The sequence below is a fragment of the Molossus molossus genome, unplaced genomic scaffold, assembly GCF_014108415.1.
Source record: "Molossus molossus isolate mMolMol1 unplaced genomic scaffold, mMolMol1.p scaffold_m16_p_6, whole genome shotgun sequence".
NCBI lineage: Eukaryota > Metazoa > Chordata > Mammalia > Chiroptera > Molossidae > Molossus > Molossus molossus.
The window spans coordinates 63,228,476-63,252,297 of record NW_023425399.1 but is presented as its reverse complement, the minus strand read 5'-3'; the positions used below and the strand labels follow the sequence as shown (position 1 = coordinate 63,252,297).

Genomic DNA, 23,822 nt, shown 5'->3' with positions numbered 1-23,822 from the left:
ATGGTCCTGCGGTCCAGAGAGATCTGGGTTTGGTTCCCGCTAGGGGTACGTACCTTGGTTGCGGTTTGTCCCCAGCCCTGATTGGGTCGTGCAGTAGGCAGCCAATCGATGTGTCCCTTTCATGTTGATGTTTCTCTCTCTTTCTCTCTTCCTCTCTCTCCCTCCCACTCTATCTGAACAACAACAACAACAAGAACAAATGGAGGAATGTCCTCGGGTGAAGATAAAAAAAAATACTCTTGTCTTGCCCAGCTGGTGTGGCTCAGTGGACTGAGCATAGTCCCATGGACTGAGAGGTCCCAGTTCGATTCCCAGTCAGGGTACATGCCTGGGTTGCGGGCTCGATCCCCGTGCAGGAGGTAGCTGATTGATATATCTCTTTCATAACGCTATTTCTCTCTCTCTCCCTTCCTCTCTAAAAAAAAAAAAAACAAAACAAAAAAAACCCTGGCAGTTTTGCTCAGCGGTTAGAGCATCGGCCTGCGGTCCAAAGAGACCCGGGTTCGGTTCCCACTAAGGGCACGTATCTTGGTTGCGGTTTGTCCCCAGCCCTGGTTGGGTTGTGCAGGTGGCAGCCACTCGATGTGTACCTTTCACGTCGATGTTTCTCTCTCTCTCTCTCCCTCCCACTCTTTCTGAACAAAAAATGTCCTCGGGTGAGGATAAAAAAAAAAAAAATCAATAAAAACATTTTAAAAAATTAAAGTTTGAAAACAGCTGCATTAGAAGAGACTGTAACCTTTGCAGCTAGATCCCTAAAGCAGAATGTACCCTACAGTTACCCAGAAAGGGCAATGGGATACAGCGCATGTGATCAAATAGACGTAACTTTGAGAGGAGTATAGAATGAACAGAAGTTTTAACTTTCTCAGCATAAAGGGAGTAAATCAGAACCACCAGTGGGTATAGTTTTTAAAAGAATTAGATTAATACTATAATTCTTTTTCTGAAACAAAACAAAAATAACTTCTACTGATTTTAAACTATGTATTACCAAAAAAGAAACAATTTGATACTATGTAGAAGATGCAGTGATGCAAAATGGACACCACTAAAATAAATAATGTCTAAAACTGAGACAGGAGAACATGTCATTGTTTACAGCAACTTTCCTTGATTTTTTAAAAACCCATGCCCTCTTTCCATAAACATAAAATATCTTACCACCATCTGTCCTCTCATGAGTCGTCAGTTATGCAATGCCTCTCAATGCAGACTCAATTGATAATGCCAGTATAGTAGGGCAGAGGCAATTTTATGAAGGGCCATAACAATGTAGTGTAATTATGCAGTTCTCAGACCGTCTGGCTAAATCCAAAGAGAACTTTTAGAGTTCATGGAATACAGCTTTGTCTCCAATCCCAATTATCTTTATATAAATTATGAATCATCAGTAGTTGTAAATATCTATTTATTAAATCCAACATCACTGACTACCTTAAGAGTGATAGTTTTAATGGCTTTAAATGAAAGCTACAGTGTTGTATGATTTTAGAATAATATCATCTTCACCTTCATCTTCACAAGGAGCTGAGTAACATATAACGCATATCATACAAGAAGCCACATAAAGTAATGTGTCACAGGGCATGAATTGGAAAGCCAGACTGGCTTGAATCCTAGTTTTCCTCCAGACTAACTGTCTGATCTTTCCTTCAGACTAGCTGTCATTTAAACTTTCTGATTTGAGTTTCCTCTTCTGTAAAACAGATTAGGAATCATAACACCCTCACACATCTTAGGTTTGTTGAAAGGACTAAATCAGTGGTTCTCAACCTTCCTAATGCCACGACCCTTTAATACAGTTCCTCATGTTGTGGTGACCCCCAACCATAAAATTATTTTCGTTGCTACTTCTTAACTGTAATTTTGCTACAGTTATGCATCGCCATCAGAAATGTGTGTTTTCTGATGGTCTTAGGCAACCCCGGTGAAAGGGTCGCTACCCACAGGTTGAGAACTGCTGGGTCATCCATTAAATGAATTAATATATGAAAAGTGCTTGATATATAAAAGATGTTTTATAAGCATTAGTTATTATTCTCACAAAATATTCCTTGACTGACTAAATTCATCTTAGAAATTGTTACATTGACATTTTAAAGAATTAAAGATTCTTTCACTAAACAAAATCTATAGTGAGTCACACAGTATATATGAAATGCATGATCTAAGAAGTTAGAATATTTTTTTTCTTCAAGATATCTTTAAAGAAGCATCAAGATACAGATGTTTACAATTAATTCATTCAACAGTAGAGTCCCATCTGGTTTCCTACTTTTATAGTACCAACACTACTGTCCTTTGTTTTAATGTACTGATAAACACTTTAAACTTAATTTCTTTCTTTTGACAAGATAAATCTTTTAATAACCATTTAGATGTGCAAATCTTTATTGAAAGACATAAAGACATTAAAAAGAAAGTGATACCATGCTTAGTGTAGGAAGATTCAATATTAAAACTATATGAAGTTTCCACAAATTTATCTCTAGTTGGCACACTTCCAATAAAAATCCTAAGGTTTTTTTAAAATAAATCGCTTTATTCTGACAATAAGATACTCGGATAGATATTTCTTTCATATAGGATCATACTGTCCATGCTATTTTTTCCTCTGTAATCTTTTTTTTTTTTTTTAAAGATTTTTTATTGATTTTTACAGAGAGGAAGGGAGTGAGAGGGAAAGAGAGAGAAACATCAATGTGAGAGTGAAACATCCATTGGCTGCATCCGGCACACCCCCTACCAGGGATCGAGCCCGAAACCCAGTCATGTACCCTGGAAATTGAACCAGCATCCCTTCGATGCACAGGATAACATCCAATCAATTGGCTAGGGTTGTAATCTTTTTTTTTTAATCTTCACCCAAGGATATTTTTCTGTTTATCTTCAGATAAGAGTAGGAGGGAGAGAGAGAGAAACATCAATGTGAGAGACACACCATCTGGTTACCTCCCACACAACCCTGACCAGGGCTAGGGACTGAACCACAATTGACTGAAATTGTGTGTCCGTGAGCCAAAGCTCTAACTGCTGAGCAAAACCAGCTAGGGCTGTAATCTATTTTTTAATAGACTTTTTAATAACAGTTTTACAGAAAAAGTGAAAACATGGCGTACTCTCATACCCCATCACCCAGGGTCCCATATTGTTAACATCTTACATAGCATGGTACCTTTGTTACAATTAATGAACCAACACTGATACGTTATCATTAACTACAGTCCATACTTTATTCAGTTTTACATAGTATTTACCTAATTCTTTTTTCCATTCCAGGATCCCACTTAGGATGCCACACTGCATTAAATCATCGGGTCTCTTTAGCCTCCTCTTGGCTGTGGCAATTTCTCAAACTTTCCTAATTTTTGATGACTCTGACATTTTGTTGTTGTTGTTAATCCTCATCCGAGGATATCCACTGATTTTTAGATAAAGTGGAAGGGAGTGGGGTGGGGGGAGAGAAACATCGATGTGGGAGAGACACATTGATTGGTTGCCTCCTGCACAAACCCGACTGGGGCCGGGGATCGAACCTGCAACCCAGGTACATGCCCTTGACCAGGAATCGAACCTGCAACTCTTTTGTCTGAGGGCTAAAGCTCTAACCACTGAGGAAAAACGGTCAGGGTTGACCTTGATAGTTTTGCGTAGTACTAATGAGGTATTTTGTAGGATACCCCACTTTTAGAATTTGTATATTTTTCTCATTATGAGATCTGGGTTATGGGTTCTTGGGAGGAAGACCACAGAGGTGAAGTACTATTTCTATCACTTCAGATCAAGGGTACATACTGTCAACAAGATTTATGACTGATGTTGACCTTAAGCACCTGCTGAAATTGAGTATGTCAGATTTCCCCACTGCAAAGTTACTATTTTTTCCCCCATTTCCATACTGTACCCTTCAGAAGGAAGTCACTAGGAGCAATCAACATTTAAGGAGTGTGGAGTTATGTTCCCCATCCTTGAGGGCAAAGTATCAACAAAAGTTATTTCTAATTCTTTTGCGTGGGAGATTTGTCTCTTCTCCACTAATTAATTTATTTAATCATTTATTTATATCAGTATGGCCTTATGAATATTTATTTTATGCTTTGGGTTGTAATCTAATACTAATTTATTCTGTTGCTTAATTTTCCCAGCTTTGGCCACTGGGAGCTCTTTCAGTCGGCTCCTTTGTAAATCTGACACACAGACATTAATATGGATAATTTATCTTTCTTATCAATACATCATTCTTTCTTTTAATTGATCTTTATTGTTGAAAGTATTACAGATATCCTCCCTTTTTTCCACTGACCCCTCCTCCTCACTCCTGCCCTAACCCTGACTTTACCACACTATTATCTGTGTCCATTGGTTATACATATATGCATATAAGTTCTTTGGTTTATCTCTTCCTGCCCCTCCTGAGGTTCATCAGTCTGTTCCTTGCTTCCATGTCTCTGGATCTATTTTGTTTGTCAGTTTATTTTATTCGTTACTTTCTACATATAACTGAGATCACGTGATATTTGTTTTTCTCTGACTGGCTTATTTCGCTTAGCATACTACTCTCCAGATCCCTCCATGTTGTCTCAAAGGATAAGAGATCCTTCTTTTTTTTATAGCTGCATAGTATTCCATTGTGTAAATGTACCACAGTTTTTAAAACTACTCATCTACTGATGGACACAATAGCTAAGATCTGGAAATACATCAGTTTTAAAAGTAAACTCTGGCTCTGGCTGGTGTGGCTCAGTTGGTTGAGCGTGGTCCTGTGCACCTAGAGGTCACCGGTTTGATTCCCGGTCAGGGTATATATCAGGGTTGCAGGCTCAACCCTAGTGGGAGGCATGGAGGAGGCAGCTGATGGATGTTTCTCTCATTGATGTTTCTCAATCTCTCTCTCCCTTTCTCGCTCTAAAATCAATAAAACATATACATTTTTAAAAAAGTGAACTCTGAATAGGTAATATGACCAGTCTTCAGTGCCCTTACTACTTCTTCAGTAACAATTAACATCTGGACCCAATGAAACATCTTTAGCAGAGTAAAGCACAACAACAGAAAAAAGCACATATCCTTTGGCATATCAATTTGGCACATGTATTCAAACAAATATAACATTTACAACTGCTGAACTTGGGGCAGACCATTATGTATATAAATAATTTGCATAGTTTTCTTAAAGGAAGAACTATCAGTAATTTAAAAGCAAAAGAAAGAAAAACTTTGTCATTAAGGATTCAAAAATAAACACTTATCATGCTAGTTTAGTTGAACTCTTAGCACAAATTTGTTTTTTAATATTATAAAGTAACAATGTGTTGGTGTGAAGACAGAAATCCATTTTCTATAGGAGCTGAAAGAACATACCTAGATCTGATCTGAGATACAAAGGGGCAGACTCGTAACAAAAATGCTAGATGTACCAAAAGAAAGATGCCAAGATCCAATCAAGTTGGTACTAGAACTGTAGCCATGAACTGACCATCAGAATTCAAGAAAATTGCAAAGCAAATTAGGGCAGGATTAGAGAAGAAACATTTGATCAACAGTGTGGTAGAGCCTATCAAAGTCCTAGGGTTGTGTTCTAAGTATCAAGTGCATAGCTATCTGATCTTGTTTTTCTGGCTTCTATAGGTATTTCCCATAATCTGACACCTCCCATCTTTTTTTTTATTCCTCACTCGAGGATGTTTTTCCATTTACCTTCAGATAGAGTGGAATGGGGGCGGGGGGGGGGGTGCAGAGAGAGAGACACATCGACTGGTTGCCTCCCACATTACCCTGACCTGGGCCAGGGACCAAACCGCAACCAAGGTACATGCCCTTGATTGGAATTGAACCCACGACTCTTTGGTCTGCAGGCCAACACTCTAAACGCAGAGCCAAACTGGCCAGGGCAAGCCTTTTTCAAAGCTCCTTTTTTCTACTCACCAGGGTAAGTTCTGGAATCTGTGAGATGGTGTGGCAAAATGGGTTAAGTTGTTGCTACTAAGCTGTTTTTCAGCATGCTTCCCAGTCTAGTCTTAGAACCTAGAATATTTTCCTTAAGAACTAAAAGTGACCTTAGTCTCAGAACAAATCTAGTATTTCCAAATTAACATTATCCAAACAGTGCACCACTGAATTCTAGTGTTCTATGAGATAGTGTTCCAATATGAAAAAGTTGATGGTTACTATGTTTTTTCTTCATTGGTGTAAGTTATTCATTTTTTCCTTATAACTTAATATTTGCCATTAATTCACTGTTTAAAAGGACATTAAACATGGATCAAGTTATAATTTCTTTCTTTCTTTCTTTTTTATTTTTTCGGTACGTGCCCCTAGCAAGAACCAAATCCAGGACTCTCTGGTCTGCAGGCCAATGCTCTCAACTGCTGAGCCAAACTGGCCAGGGCAAGTTATAATTTCTTGAATTAGTCAGTCTATTATTAAATTATGCATCATTTCCTGTCTTTCTAAAGTGCATTTTAAGCTACTGTATGGTACTAGATAATTACATTTATATATTATAGAACAGGTAAAATTAATCTAAGGGGTTAAAAATCGAACAATAACCATAAACTAGAAATTAAAGAACAGAAACTATAAAGCAGGTGAGTAAATAAAACTAGAAGTCAAAGCAGGAAGCCATTTTAGTTAAAGCCAGATTTAGTTTACGTGGCTCCTTTTAAAAGATCAATTAGTATTGTTGCAACACATTGTCCAGTCTAATGCTAGATCCAGAATACAAAAAAAAAGCATTTCAATTACACAAAAATTTAATATTGTCAGTGGTCTGGTTCTGTCCTTTAGAGCAGAAAATCTCAGGGGGGAAAACTGTTTAAGAAAAATGAAGTCAATGTTCTCTTTGTTTAAAATATTAATAACTTTTTGGAGAATCGGTTTCTAATGCTAAGCCTGTTTGGAAAGTCCTTTACAAAGAACATATGCAAATACAAAGGGAAGAAAAAAATTTCCTCTTATCAACTCTACTATGTGTGCACATATATTTGAAATTAATATATTCCAGGCAGAAGAGAAATGGGGGAAAGGTCCTTTACTATATTAGATGTTAACACAGTATGCTACTGATGCACGAATAGATAGAAACAGATTAATGGAATAACCAGAAATAAAGCAAAGTACATATGATAAGGTGGTATATCAAATGTTTGGGGGAAGACAGCCTTTTGAATAAATCATATTAAGATTTTATAAATAACACTTCTATAATAGTGATAGTTGTTTGAAAAAGAAAAAACTGGATCCAGTGTTTACACATAAACCAGAAAAAATTTCAAATATATTAGACAGATACATGTAAAATAAAACAAACACAAACGTCCGGCCAGTGTGGCTCAGTGGTTGAGAGTTGACCCATGCACCAGAGGTCACCAGTTTGATTCCCAGCTAGGACACACGCCCAGGTTGTGGGCCCAATCCCCAGCGGGGGGCACACAGGAGGCAATCGATGTTCTCTCTCATCGATGTTTCTCTCTCTCTCTCTCTCCCTCTCCCTTCCTCTCTCTCTAAAAGTCAATAAAGAAAAAAATTTTGTTTAAATAAATGAATAAATAAACACAAACAAATAAAGCCAAACAAATACCATCTGGGACTGGGTGGTGGGGCTAACTATGACTCAAAATCTATAAGTAATAAAATAAAACACTGACAAAGTTTACTACATAAAATAAAAAACTTTCCAGGATTAAAAATAACAAAGCAAGTCTAAAATTTAAATGATCGAGTGAAAAAAAAAATTTAACTGAGAATACAGATATTGGGGTTATATCCCTAATACATATTTTTTAAACTTCTAAATAATAAAAAGACAATAATCCACTAGAGAAATGGGCAAAAGATATGAACAAACAATTCACAGAAAAGTAAATACTAGTCCTTAAATCTCTGAACAGATTCTCAGTCTCACTGGTAACAAGAGAAATAAAAATTTAAACTACCATTTCTTGCGCTGGCCAGTATGGTTCAGTGGTTGGAGCATCAGGTCATGGCTTCAATTCCCAGTCAAGATCACCCACCTGGGTTGCAGGATCAATCCCCAGACCCGTTGGGGCAAGTGGGAGAGGCAACCAATTTGTGTGTCTCTCTGACATCAATGTTTTTCAGTCTCTTTCTCTCTTTCTTCCCTCCCTTCCATTCTCTCTAAAAATAAATGGAAAAAATATCCTTGGGTGAGGATTAACAACAACAACAACAAAAAAAAACCCCAACTACCATTTCTTACCTATTAGATGAACAAAAATCCAAAAGTTTGGTAATAACAACAACAAAAGTTTGGCAACATAATTTCTTGGTAATGTTGGGACTAGGCACTCTGCTACATTGCATTGGTGGGAATGCAAATGATACAACACTTTTGAAGGAGAATTTGACAGTATCTACTAATATTACATAGAAGTGACTATCTACACAAGGTTTTTAGTTAGTGTTATTTGTAATGGTAAAAGATTGGACAAATGAGTACACAAAGTTTTACAGCCAACAACAGGGTTCTCTATGTAACTACAAAAAAAAAAGATATTAATATGGAAGAAGTTCCAGGACATCCAATTAAGGGAAAAGAAAGAAAGAAAGGCCCTGGCTGGTTTTGCTCAGCGGTTAGAGCGTCAGCCTGCAGACCAGAGAGTCCCAGATTGGGTTCCCGCTAAGGGCACGTACCTTGGTTGCAGTTTGTCCCCGACCCTCGTTGGGGTCGTGTGGGTGGCAACCACTCGATGAGTCTCTCTCATGTTGATGTTTCTCTCACTCTCTCTTCCCCTCCTCTCCCACCCGCTCTATCTGAAGATAAATGTAAAAATGTCCTTGGGTGAGGATTAAAAAAAAAGAAAAAAAGAAAAAGCAAGAGTTCTATAAAGGTTTATGTGACAAATGAACATTTTGTATAACAAATATAAATGCATATTAAATTTAAAAAAAATAGCCCTGGCCGGTTTGGCTCAGCGGTTAGAGCGTCGGCCTGCGGTCCTGAGAGACCCGGGTCCGGTTCCCGCTAAGGGCATGTACCTCGGTTGCAGTTTGTCCCTGGCCCAGGTTGGTTGTGCGGGTGGCAGCCACTCGATGTGTCCCTTTCACATCGATGTTTCTCTCTCTCTCTCTCTGTTCCTCTCTCTCCCTCCCACTCCACCTGAACAAAAAATGGAAAAATGTCCTCGGGTGAGGATTAAAAAAAAAAAAAAAAAAAATAGCTATAGTCCAGGCTGGTCTGGCTCGGCGGCTGGAGCATCGGACTGCAGACCAGAGAGTCCTGGGTTCGGTTCCCGCTAGGGGCACATACTAAAAAAATAAAAGTAAAAAAGGAATAACTCACCAAAACTTTGCCCTGGCCAGTTTGGCTCAGCGGTTAGAGTGTCGGCGTTCGGTCCAGAGAAAAAAAAAATAGCTATAGGTAGGATGAAACCATTCGTCCCAGTTTCCTTGAGCCAATTCAGGTTCTGGTTTATCCTACTGTCCCAGTTTCACTCTCAAAAGTGTCCTAGTTTACAGTGGAGCCCTGGAGCTGAGCCCTACCCAACAGCAGCAGAACCCAGAGCGGAGCCCCACCCAGCAGCAGCAGCTACTTGAGCCAGCAGAGCCCCATCCAGCAGCAGTGATGCCATGGGAGCTCGGCCGAGGCCAGCAGAAGCAGCGCCTCAAGACCCACACACCCCAGGAGCACACCAACTGGACCCGCACACCCCAGCAGTACTTACGACAATGCACAAACATGAGCCACCAGTGGTCAATCCTCCAGGACCATAGCAGAGTAGAAGCCCTGGCCCCCACAGCCACACATCAGCCCAGAGCCACTGACCTCACTGACCCTAGAGACCTGCAGCAGCCAAGAGTCACCTGTCCCACCACTGCAGCCACTGCCGAGAGCCGCCAACACCCATGGACGACTGTACATGATTCAAAATCTAGCCCCACCACTACCTGACATCCTAAGATACACCGACCTGCCAACATGACCCGGTGCACCCCCAAGTACCAGACCACAAAAATGGTGAGACAAAGAAACAACCCCCTAAATGAAAGAAAAGGAGGAATTACCAGAAAAGGAACTAAATGTAATGGAGGCAAGCAGTCTATCAGATAAAGAATTGAAATTAATGGTTGTAGCAGGTGCTCAAACAATTTAAAATTACAAGAAACTTAATGAAAATTACAAAAAAACTCGGCAGAAACTTGAAAAAAAAAAAGTAGAAGCTATTAATAAGAATGAAGGAAAGTTCAGCTGGTGTGGTTCAGTGGTTGACCTCGACCAAAGCAACAAGAGGTCGCCAGTTCAATTCCCGATCAGGACACATGCCCAAGTTGTGGGCCCGATCCCCAGTGGGGGCATGCAGGAGGTGGCCAGTCGATGTTTAAAATCAATTCCTCTCTCTAAAATCAATAAAAAAGAAAAAAACATTTAAAAAAAAAGAATCAAGGGGAGCTCTGGCCAGTTTAGCTCAGCAGTTACAGCGTTGGCCCTCAGATCAATGAGTTGCAGGTTCAATTTCAGTCAAGGGCATGTATCTCAGTTGCAGTTTGTCCCAGGCATTGGTTAGGGTCATACAGGAGGCAGTTGATGTGTCTCTTTCACATCCATGTTTCTCTCTCTCTCTCTCTCCTTCCCTCCCTCCTAGTCTATCTGAAGATAAGTGGAAAAATATCCTTGGGTGAGGATTAATAAAATAAAAAAGGAATCAAGGGGAAATGAATAATGATATGGCTAAAATAGTAGATTCAATAGTAGATTAGAAGCTGAGAACCAAATCAGCAAGATAAAGACAAGTTAGAAAGAAATACCCGCCCTGGCCAGTTTGGCTCAGCGGTTAGAGCGTCAGCCTGCGGTCCGGAGAGACCCGGGTTCGGTTCCCGCTAAGGGCACGTACTTCGGTTGCAGTTTGTCCCCGGCCCTGGTTGGTCGTGCAGGTGGCAGCCACTCGTTGTGTCCCTTCACGTCGATGTTTCTCTCTCTCTCTCCCTTCCTCTCTCTCCCTCCCACTCTATCTGTACAAAAAATGGAAAAATATCCTCGGGTGAGGATTAAAAAAAAAAAAAAAGAAAAGAAATACCCAATTAGAGCAGTAAATAAATAAAACGAAAAAACTTTTTAAAGCAAGAGGACAGTTTAAGGGAGCTTTGGGACAAATGAACCGTAACAACATTTGCATCACAGTGGTATGATAAGGAGAGGAATTGAAGAAAGGAATATAGAATCTGTTTGAAGAAATAATGACAGAAAACTTCCCTAACCTAGTGAAGAAAAAAGTCACACAACTACAGGAAACACAAAATCCAACTCAAGTTGACCTCAGACACACACCTACACACATCATAATTAAAATGGCAAATGTTAAAGACAAAGAAAGAATCTTAAAGGCAGCAGCAGAAAGACAGAAAGTTGTCTACAAGGGAGCTCCCATGAGATGGTCAGCTGATTTCTCAATAGAAACACTGTAGGCCAGAAGGAAACGGCATGAAGTATACAAAGTAATGAAAAGCAAAGGACTGAATTCAAGATTACTCTATTCAGCAAGGCTGTCATTCAAAATCAAAGGCGAAATAAAGAACTTTGCATACAGCCTGGCTGGTGTGGCTCAGTGGCTGAGCATCAACCCATGCACCAAGAGGTCGCTGGTTCGATTGCCAGTCAGGGCACATGCACAGGCTGTGGACCAAATCCCCAGTGTGGGGCATACAGAAAGTGGCCAATCAATGTTCTCTCTCATTGATGTTTCTATCTCACTCTCCCTTTAAAATCAATAAAGAAAAAAAAAAATTTTTTTTAAAAGAGCTTTGCAGAGGAGAGAAAAAATGGTGGCGGAGTGAATGGAAGCTACACAAACCATCTCCCAGGACCAAAGTGGAATTACAACGAAGATAAAGACAAATCGTCAGGAAGAGGCAACCGAAAGGCAGCTTGGAGGACCACATAACCAGGGACACTGACTCAATCCTGGTAGGCTTGCGAGGATGCGAGAGGGGGCCAGGAGCCCACGGTCCACAGCGACCTGGCTGGGACCAGCAGACTCGGCTGGAAGCTGCGCCCTCGGCTGGGTCCTGTGGCCTCGGCTGGGACCAGCGGCTGCCTCGGCAGGGTCCTGCGACCTCGACTGGGTGCTACGCCCTCAGCTGGGACCAGAGGCCTCAGCTGGAAGCTACGCCCTTGGCTGGGTCCTGCGCCCTCAGTTGGGTGCTATGCTGCAGTCTCGGCCACCATTAGCTGGGAGCAGCACCCTCGGGTTAAAGTCCCAGGCGGCTCCACGGCGCAGAGCCTGGACAGAGGCTAAATTGGCAGCAGTCACTCACCTTGGGCTCCGGCATAGGGAGTGCAGACTGGACTGGAACTGTGTGGGGACACTCGGGATTTGGAGGGTGCTCAGAGCTTTTGCTGAGTGCAGCCACGCAGGACTGTGGTCATCCTACTCCTTCCCAGGGCCCTGGGGAGAGGCGGCGGCCCCTCCCTCGGACATTCAACCCCACCTGTGGCCACTGAAATGCTAACTGAGGCCCATGAACAACGAGCATCTGCCCACCCTCTGGAAATCCTCTTACACTGAGCACCCGGGGGAGTTTTCTAGTCAACTGGGAAACCAAGGTTCTTCAGGTGACTGCTACTAATAGCCTCCAGGCAAAAATACTAGAGGATAACTACCAAACCCTGGGCTAGCAACTCTAACCAGGAAAGTTAAGACTTGACAGTGGTGTTTAAAGTGGGTCCTCCCTGCCTCATCCAAACCCGGGAGGGGGAACCACAAACAGCAGAACACCAAAACCCAGAGGAAAAATTTGGCAGCCTCCAAAGCCCACTGTGATAGCAAAAATGGTGAAAAACAGAAACAAAAGCCAAAAGAAAGAACAAGAGACCTCTACCGAAGATGAGATAAATGAGGTGCAGTTAAATAAGTTAACAGAACTAGAATTCAGAACCATGATCCTGAGGAAGCTCAACAGCATGTGTAAGGACATAACCACCATGAGTAAAGACATAGAAATGTTGAAAATCAACAAGTTGGAAATTTAAAACCACCAAGAAGAAATGAAGAATGACATATCAGAAATAAAAAACACATTGAAAAGTCTGAATAGCGGAGTAGAGGAAGCTGAGGACTGAATCAGTGAATTAGAAGATAGGGTAGAAAAAATCAACCAATCAGAAAACCAAAAGGAAAAAATAATTAAAAAACAGGAAAACAGCTTAAGAGAACTGTGGGACAACTGGAAACGTAATAACATTCGTATCATAGGAGTCCCTGAAGAAGAAGAAAATGAGCAAGGGTTACAGAATATATTTGAAAAAATAGTGACAGAAAACTTCCCTAATTTGGTGAAGGAAGAAGGTATTCAAGTTCAAGAAGCACAGACAGCCCCAAGTAAGAAGAACCCAAACAAGCCCACACCAAGACACATAGTAATCAAAATGCCAAAAAATCAAGACAAAGAGAGAATCCTAAAAGCAGCAAGAGAGAAGCAACAGGTTACCTACAAAGGAAACCTCATAAGGCTCTCAGCGGACTTCACAACAGAAACACTACAGGCCAGAAGGGAATGGCATGAGGTAATCAAGGTCATGAAGAACAAGAATCTGAATCCAAGACTACCCAGTAAAGTTATCATTCAAAACAGAAGGTCAAATAAAGAGCTTCTAAGAGAAAAAAAAGGCTAAGGGAATACATTAGCACCAAACCAACACTGCAAGAAATGTTAAAAGGACTGCTGTAATTAGCAGGAGAAATTGGAAGAAAAATATAACCACACTAAACAAAAATGGCAAAAAACAAGTACATATCAATAATCACCTTAAATGTAAATGGATTGAATGCTCCCATAAAAAGACACAGAGTAGCTGATTGGATAAGAAAGCATGACTCATGTATATGTTGTTCACAAGACACCCACCACACAACAAGACTCACATAGGTTGAAAGTGAAGGGATGGAAAAAAATCTTCCAAGCAAACGAAAAGAAAAAAAAAGCTGGGGTAGCAATACTCATATCTGATAAAATAGATTTCAAAATGAAGGCCATAACTAGAGACAAAGAAAGCAACTACATAATATTGAAAGGATCTATCCAACAGAAAGATATAACCTTGATAAACATATATGCACCCAATATAGGAGCACCAAAATACATTAAAAATCTTCTGGAGGACTTCAAAGGTGAAATCAATAGCAACACAATCTTAGCAGGGGACTTCAACACTCCGCTGACATCACTGGATAGATCCTCTCAAGGAAACACAGACTCTAAAGGAAGCACTAGACCAAATGGATTTAATAGATATCTACAGAGAATTACACCCCAAAACTACAGAATTCACATTCTTCTCAAGTGCACATGGGACATTCTCAAAGATAGACTACATGTTAGGGCACAAACTAAGTCTCTACAAGTTCAAGAAGACTGAAATCATATCAAGCATCTTCTCAGATCACAATGGCATGAAACTAGAAATCAATTGCAAGAAGAACATACAAAGACATTTGAACACATGGAAGCTAAAGAGCATGTTATTAAAGAATGAATGGGGCCCTGGCTGGTTTGGCTCAGCGGTTGGAGCGTCGGCCTGCGGTACAGAGAGACCCGGGTTCGGTTCCCGCTAAGGGCACGTACCTCGGTTGCAGTCTGTCCCCGGCCCTGGTTGGTCGTGCGGGTGGCAGCCACTCGATGTGTCCCTTCACATCGATGTTTCTCTCTCTCTCTCTTCCTCTCTCTCCCTCCCGCTCTATCTGAACAAAAAAATGGAAAAAATGTCCTCAGGTGAGGATTAAAAAAAAAAAGAATGAATGGGTTACCAAGGAGATCAAGGAAGAAATTAAAAACTTCCTGGAAACCAATGAAAATGAAGACACAACAACACAAAATCTATGGGATGCAGGGAAAGCAGTTCTGAGGGAAGTTCATAGCACTATAGGCCTACCTCAAAAAACAAAAAAAATCTTTAATAGACTATCTAACCTCACAACTTAAACAACTCGAGAGCAAACAAAAAGAAAACCCCAGAGCAAGTAGAAAAAAAGGAAATAGTAAAGATCAAAGCAGAAATAAACAACATAGAGTCCAAAAAAACAATTCAAAGGATCAATGACCAGGAGCTGGTTTTTCGAAAAGATAAACAAGATTGATGGACCTTTAGCTAGACTCACCAAGAAACAAAGAGAGATTACCCAAATACACAAAATCAGAAATGAAAGAGAAGAGGTAACAACTGCCACCACAAAAATACAAAAGATCATTAACAACTACTATAAACAATTATATGGCAACAAATTAGACAATCTAAGTGAAATGGACAAATTTCTAGAAACACATAGTCTCCCAAAACTGGACAGGGAGAGATAAAAAACGTGAACAGACCAATAATAACTAAAGAAATTGAAGAGGTAATCAAGACTCTCCCAGCAAACAAAAGCCCAGGCCTGGATGGCTTCACGGGGGAGTTTTACCGAACATTCAAAGAAGAACTAACACCCATTCTCCTCAAACTATTTCAAAAAACTGAAGAAGGAGGAAGACTTCCAAACTCGTTTTATGAAGCCAGCATAATTCTAATTCCAAAACCAGAAAAAGACACTACAAAGAAAGAAAACTACAGGCCAATATCCCTGATGAACATAGACGCCAAAATCCTGAACAAAATATTAGCAAATCGGATCCAGCAATACACCAAAAAATTATCCACCATGACCAAGTGGAATTCATCCCAGGGACGCAAGGCTGGTACAATATTCACAAATCAATAAACATGATACACCACATAAATAAAATGAAGAATAAAAGCCACATGATCATATCAATAGATGCCAAAAAAGCTTTCAACAAAATTCAGCATCCATTTCTGATAAAAACGCTCAGCAATATGGGAATAGAGGAATCATATCTAGACATAATAAAGGCCATATATGAAAGACCTACAGCCAACATCATACTCAGTGGGCAAAAACTAAAAGCATTTCCCTTAAGAACAGGAACAAGGCAAGGATGCCCAGTTTCACAAATCTTATTTAACATAGTACTGGAAGTCTTAGCTGCAGCAATCAGACAGGAAGAAAAAATAAATGGGATCCAAATTGGAAAGGAGGAAGTGAAACTGTCATTATTCTCAGATGACATGATACTATATGCAAAAAACTCCAAAGACTCCATCAAAAATTTACTAGACTTAATAAATGAATTTGGAAAAGTAGCAGGATACAAAATTAACGTCAAGAAATCGATGGCATTCTTATACACCAATGATGAACTCACAGAAAGAGAAACTAAGAAAACAACCACATTTACTATTGCTGCAAAAAAGTTAAGATACCTAGGAATAAACTTAACCAAAGAAGTAAAGGACCTATTCGCAGAAAACTACAGGTCATTGAAAAAAGAAATAGAGGACAATATGAAAAAGTGGAAGCACATATCCTGTTCATGAATTGGAAGAATTAACATCATTAAAATGTCCATATTACCCAAAGCAATCTATAGATTCAATGCAATCCCCATCAAAATACCAACGGCATACTTCACAGAATTAGAACAAGTACTTCAAAAGTTCACATGGAACCAAAAAAGACCTCAAATAGCCACAGCAATCTTGAAAAAGAAGAAAAAATTGGAGGGATCACAATTCCAGATTTCAGGTTATACTACAAAGCCATTGTAATCAAAACAGCCTGGTACTGGCACAAGAACAGGCATATAGACCAGTGGAACAGAACAGAGAACTCAAAAACGAACCCAAGGCAATATGCTCAATTAATATTTGACAAAGAAGGCAAGAGCATTCAGTGGAGTAAAGACAGCCTCTTTAATAAATGGTGTTGGGAAAATTGGACAGCTACATGCAGAAAAATGAAACTAGACCATCAACTTACACCATACACTAGAATAAACTCAAAATGGATAAAAGACTTATATGTGACGCAAGAATCCATAAAAATCCTACAAGAAAGTGTAGGCAACAAAATTTCAGACATCATATGCAGTAGAATTTTCACTGATACATCACCTAAGGCAACAGAAACAAAGGAGAAAATGGACACATGGTACTACATCAATCTCAAAAGCTTCTGCACAGTGAAAGATACAATCATCAAAACGGAAAGGCTACCCACTGTATGAGAGAGCATAATTGCCAATGATATATCAGATAAGGGGTTAATTTCCAATATATAGAGAGTGCTCATACAACTCAACAAAAGGAAGACAAAGAACCCATTTAAAAAAGGGCTGAGGAACTAAATAGACACCTCTCCAAAAGGACATAAAAATGGCCAAGAGACATATGAAAAAATGTTCAATGTCACTAATCATCAGAGAGATGCAAATTAAAACAACAATGAGGTATCACCTCACACCTGTCAGAATGACTGCAATCAACAAATCATCAAACAACAAGTGATGGCGAGGGTATGGAGATAAGGGGACTCTAGTACACTGTTGGTGGGAATGCAGACTGGTGCAGCCACTATGGAAAACAATATGGTGTTACCTGAGAAAATTAAAAATTGAACTTCCATTTGACCCAGTGATCCCACTTCTAGGAATATACCCTAAGAAGCCTGAAACACCAATCAGAAAGAATATATGTACCCCCATGTTTGTAGCAGCGCTATTTACAATAGCTAAGATCTGGAAACAGCCCAAATGTCCATCAGTAGATGAATGGATAAAAAAGCTGTGGTACATATACACAATAGAGTACTATGCAGCTGTAAGAAAGAAAGATCTCGCCCTGGCCAGTTTGGCTCAGCGGTTAGAGCGTCAGCCTGCGGTCTGGAGAGACCCGGGTTCGGTTCCCGCTAGGGCACGTACTTCGGTTGCAGTTTGTCCCCGGCCCTGGTTGGTCGTGCGGGTGGCAGCCACTCGATGTGTCCCTTCACGTCGATGTTTCTCTCTCCCTTCCTCTCTCTCCCTCCCACTCTACCTGTACAAAAAAATGGAAAAATATCCTCGGGTGAGGATAAAAAAAAAAAAAAAAGAAAGAAAGATCTCTTATCCTTTTCTTATCCTTTGAGACGACATGGAGGGACCTGGAAAGTATCATCCTAAGTAAAATAAGCCAAACAGAGAGAGACAGGTATCATATGATCTCACTTATTTGTGGAATATAATGAATATAACAGTCTGAGGAATGGGGTAGTCCCAGAGACGTGGAAGTGGGGTACAGAATGACAATCCCCAGAAGAGGGGATGGTGGGAAAGAGATGAACCACAGAACTTATATGCATGTATGCATGAACAATGGACATGGACAACAAAGCTGGGGACAGGGGAAGGAGGGAGGGGGAGGGAGAATTAGTGGGGAAAAAAGGAGAAACATCTGTAATAAAAATTAATTAATAAAAAAATAAATAAAATAAAGAGCTTTGCAAAAAAAAAAAAAAAAAAAAAGGCTAGCCCTGGCCGGGTTGGCTCAGTGGTTGGAGCATTGGACTGTGGTCCAGAGAGACCCAGGATTGGTTCCTGCTAAGGGCACGTACCTCGGTTGCAATTAGTCTCTGGCCCTGGTTGGGTCATGTGAGTGGCAATCACTCGATGTGTCCCTTTCATGTCGATGTTTCTCTCTCTCTCTCTCCTCCCCACTCTATCTGAACAAAAAATGGAAAAATGTCCTTGGGTGAGGATAAAAAAAAAAGGCTAAAGGAATTTATTATCACCAAACCAACATAACAAGAAATGCTAAAGGGACTGTTGTAAGAAGAAGAAATAGAGAGAGAGAGGGGAACAAAGGCATAAAGAATAAAAATGGCAACAAGTACTTATCAATAATAACCTTAAATGTAAATGGCTTAAATGCTCCAATTAAAAGACACAGGGTAGCCCATTGGATAAGAAAACATGACCCATATATAAACTGTCTACAAGAGATTCACCTCAAACAAAAGACTTACACAGGATGAAAGTAAAGGGATGAAAAAGAATTTTCCATGCAAATGGAAATTTTTAAAAAGCTGCTGTAGGAATAGTCATCTGATAAAAATATACTTCAAATGAAGGCCTTAACAAGAGACAAAGAAGGGCCCTATATAATATTAAAAGAATATCCATCAAGAGGATATAACTCTGATAAATATATATATATATATATATATATATATATATATATATATATGCACCCAATATAATAGCAGCAAAATATATTATAACACTGCTGGAGGACTTTAAGGGAGGGATTGACAGCAATACAATCATAGTAGGAGACTTTAATGCCCACTGACATCCATGGATAGATCTTCTAGAAAAAAAAATAACAAGGAAACAGAGACCATAAACAACACATTAGATCAGATGAATTTAATTAATATTTTACCCCAAAGCTGAAGAATATATATTCTTCTCAAGTGCACACAGGACATTCTCAAAGACAAACCACTTGTTAGGTCCCAAACTAAGTTTTTACAAGTTTAAGAAGACTGAATTCATGTCAAGCATGAAACTAGAAATCAATTACAATAAAAACACTAAAAATCATTCACACATGGAAGCTACATAGCATGTTATTAAACAATGACTGGGTCACCAAGGAGATCAAGAAAGAAATTAAAAACTTTTGCCCTACCGGTTTTGCTCTGTGGTTACAACACCGGCCTGTGAATTGAAGGGTTGTGGGTTTGATCCCCCAGTCAACGGCACATGCCTGGGTTGCAGGTTTGATCCCCAGCACTGGTCAGTGTCATGCAGGAAGCAACCAATTAATGTGTCTCTCTCACATTGATGTAAATTTCTCTCCAACCACCTCCTCCCCACCCCCAACTCTGTCTAAAATAAATGAAAAAATATCCTCGGGTGAGGATTAACAAAAAGAACAACAACAAAAAACTTCCTGGAAACAAATAAAAATGAACACAAAATCTATGGGGCACAGCAAAAGCAGTCCTGCGAGGGAATTTCATAGCATCACAGGCCTACCTCAAGAAACAAGAAAAATTTCTAATAAACTATCTAACCCTACAATTCAAAGAATTAAAAAGAAAATCCTAGAGTTAGTAGAAGGAAAGAACTGATAAAGAGAAGAGTGGAAATAAATGACATAGAGACTAAAAAAAGAGAAAAAAATACAAAAGATCAATGAAACCAAGAGCTGGTTCTTTGAAAAAATAAACAAGATTGATGAACCTCTAGCCAGATTTCACAAGAAACAAAGAGAGAGGACACAAATAGATAAAATCAGAAATGAAAGAGGTGAAATAACAACTAACATGACAGAAATACAAAGGATGGTAAGAAAAATACCATGAACAATTATATGCCAACATATTGGGTAGCCTAGGCAAAATGGACAAATTCCTAGAATCATCCAAGCTTCCAACACTCAATAGGGAAGAGTCAGAAAATCTGAACAGACCAATAACAACTAAAGAAATTGAAGCAGTAATCAAACTACCAGCAAACAAAAGCCCTGGCCTGGATGGTTTTACCGGGGAGTTTTACCAAACATTCAAAGAAGAACTAATACCTATTCTCCTCAAACTATTCCAAAACACTCAAGAGGAAGGAAGACTTCCAAGTTATTTTTCTGAGGCCAGCATTATTCTAATTCCAAAACCTGACAAGGACACTACAAACAAAAACAATTACAAACCAACATCTATGTTGAACATAGATGCCAAAATCCTCAACAAAATAATAGCAAATTGGCTCCAGCAATATATTAAAAAAATCATTTACCACAAAAAAGTGGGATTTATCCCAGGGATGCAGGGCTGTTACACTATTCACAAATCAATGACCAAGATACACCGTATAAACAAAAGAAAAGAAAAATCCTATGCTCATATGAATAATGATGAAGAGCATTTGACAAAATCCAGCATCTATTGTTTGTTGCTGTTAATCCTCACTCGAGGATATTTTTCCATTAATTTTTAGATAGAGTGGAAGGGAGGGAGGGGGAGAGAGAAACATTGATATGAGAGACACACATGGATTGGTTGCCTCCCACACAACCCTGACTGCGGTCAGGAATCAAACCTGCATAACAGGTACATGCCCTTGACTGGGAATTGAACCTGCAGCCCTTACGTCACAGGCCAACGCTCTAACCCCTGAGCCAAACCAGTCAGGGCCAAGCACTCATTTTTGATAAAACGTCTCAATGAAGTGGGAATCAAAGGAGAATATCTCAAGATAATAAAGGCCACATATGTAAACCCTACAGCCAAAATCAGTCTCAATAAGCAAAAACTAAAAGCATTTCCCTTAAGAACGGGAACAAGACAGGGATGCCCACTATCACCACCCTTATTCAACATAGTACCGGAAGTCTTAGCCACAGCTATCAGACAAGAAAAAATAAAAGGCATCCAAATTCTTTTTCTTTCTTTCTTTTTTTTTTTTAATCATCATCTGAGGATATTTTTCGATTTATTTTCAGACAGATTGGGAGGGAGAGAGAGAGAGAATCATCGGTGTGAGAGATACACATCAACTGGTTGCCTCCCATATGACCCCAACCAGAGCCAGGGACCAAACCACAACTGAAGTAGGTGCCCTTGATTAGAATCGAACCTGTGACTCTTTGGTCCATGGGCTGATGCTCTAAATGCTGAGCCAAAACTGGCCAGGGCAAGTTTTCTTTCTAAAACACAAATGGTAGCATTCTATAAACACACTACTGCAACTTGCTATTTTTTTTTACTTAATACAACATGGAGACTTCCTCAGACAGCCCTTAAAAACAGCCTTTTAGTTTCTCAAGGATCTTTTAGTGAAGTTTTATATAAAGGAAGAAAATTTATTTTTTAATATGCTAAGTGTGTATTTTTTAATTACAATTATAATACATGCTTCTTATAAAACAATTCAACAGTGTAAAAAAATTAAAAATAAAAAAATACCCCATTTTCCCTCCACTCCTACTTCCCAAGAATAAACACTTTTTATTTCCTCCTAGACCATTTTCTATAAAAATAGACATAAACAGAGTGGGGCAAAAATAGGTTTACAGTTGTTCATATGGAAATAATATAACTAATAATGCAAGAATAAACTGTTTTGTGTACTCACAACTGTAAACCTACCCTATAAATAACATCTAATACAAGCAAATGTAATATAAAATAATGTTCTATATACCTATTATATCTTTTTTAAAATGTTTTTATTGATTTTACAGAGACAGGAAGGAAGAGAGAGTGAGAAACATTGATCGGCTGCCTCCTGCACACTCTCCACAGAGGATGGAGCCTACAACCTGAGCATGTGTCCTGACAGGGAATCGAACCCAAGACCTTTTGGTGCATGGGACAGTGCTCAACCAACTGAGCCACACCGACCAGGGCTACCTATTATATCTTATTCACATTCTAGTCTATACACATAAAATACATTTATATTCTTTAAAGTCTCTTACAGTCAAGGACTCTGTGATAAAAAATATTAAGAAACTTTACTGCATGTCAACTTACCAACACAATCACAGCACTCATCCCAAAGGGTCCCAAGACATAGCATACACTCCTTGCAGCAGGAACAATTTCCTTCTCCAGGTCGGCACTGGCAGAGCTCCTAGAAATAAGATGATCAAACTTAAAATTTCAAAAACTATATTTAAAATAGTTATTTTTTTTTGCAGTAAAAAGCCCATAATATTTGCATTTATAGTAATTTACTCTTCATATAATTTTTTATTAAAGATCATTAACTGGCCCTGGCCGGTTTGGCTCAGCGGTTGGAGCGTTGGCCTGTGGTCCAGAGAGACCCGGGTTCGGTTCCCGCAAAGGGCATATACCTCGGTTGCAGCTTGTCCCCAGCCCTGGTTGGTCATGCGGGTGGCAGCCACTCAATGTGTCCCTTTCACGTTGATGTTTCTCTCTCTCTCTCTCTCTTCCACTACTCCCTCCCATTCTATCTGAACAAAAAATGGAAAAAAATGTCCTCGGGTAAGGATTAAAAAAAAAAGAAAAAGATCATTAACTGTTTGTAGGAACATAACCTACAATGTCAAGTAGATTTGTATTTTCTTTTGGACACATTCAGTGAACTGTTTTGAATGCATTTACCTTATTTTGAAACATTTTATGAAATAAAACATCCTACTTTATAGTCAATTTTATATCCACCATACCACCTCAAAAATAATCCAATAAAGCACAAAACCTGCTTTTCAGCTATTAGATTCATGTTCAAATTAATCTAAATGAATAGCCAACTTGTAGTGGGAGCTGTGGTTTCTCAATACAGAGTGCAAACAAAAGCATCTTATAAAAACTATTTTTATTGATCTACAACATATTAAAACAGTATGCATGGTATGACAGACTATTTACAAAGAAGGCAGCAATTATTTCCCCTATGTCCATCCTCTTGGCAATGTAACTTTGTAGTTCCTCTGATCAAGAGACAGTCTATTTCCAGACCCCTTGGATAGAGGGTAATCTTGAGATTTCCTTTGAATTTGGTGGAAGTGACATCATATCTGTTCTGAGTCTACACCTCAAGAATATTGAGTGCTTCTACTTCACCTAGAACTCTGCCTAGCTACCACATGTAGCCTGGGACAAGGCCAGGTTGGCAAGTTGGTTGAACTAATGCCATCCCAGCTCATCCAGCCTCCAAACCAGCAGGTGACAACAGACAGAAGAATGAGCACAGGAAAAGCCACCCAGCTAATAAAGGTACAAATTACCAACCCACAGAAATAAGGGCTAAATAAATGGTTGTTTTTTGCTTTGTTTTGTTTTAAAATATATCTTTTCTTTTTTAAATTTATATTTTATTGTTGACACTATTACAGTTGTCCCCCATTTACCCTCCCATTTGCTCCCTTCCACTCAGCCCCTGTGCCATCCCAGCCCTTCACCACACTATTGTCTGTGTCCTTGGGCTATGCATATAAGTTTTTGGGTTAATCTCTTCCCCCCTCT

The 23,822-nt window shown here is 39.5% G+C and overlaps 1 protein-coding gene across 2 annotated transcripts in view; it reads right to left on the bottom strand.

Annotated features, from left to right (window-relative positions):
• Positions 1–23,822, bottom strand: part of TWSG1 (twisted gastrulation BMP signaling modulator 1) — a 64,671-nt gene that overhangs the window by 16,697 nt on the left and 24,152 nt on the right. For both annotated transcript variants that reach the window (XR_004957124.1, XM_036245656.1), the window contains exon 3: positions 22,365–22,464. Coding sequence is in view for 1 of the 2 variants with exons in the window: in XM_036245656.1 (XP_036101549.1) it covers positions 22,365–22,464 (100 nt within the window). In the remaining variant the exon portion in view is untranslated. The remainder of the gene's footprint in view (positions 1–22,364; positions 22,465–23,822) is intronic.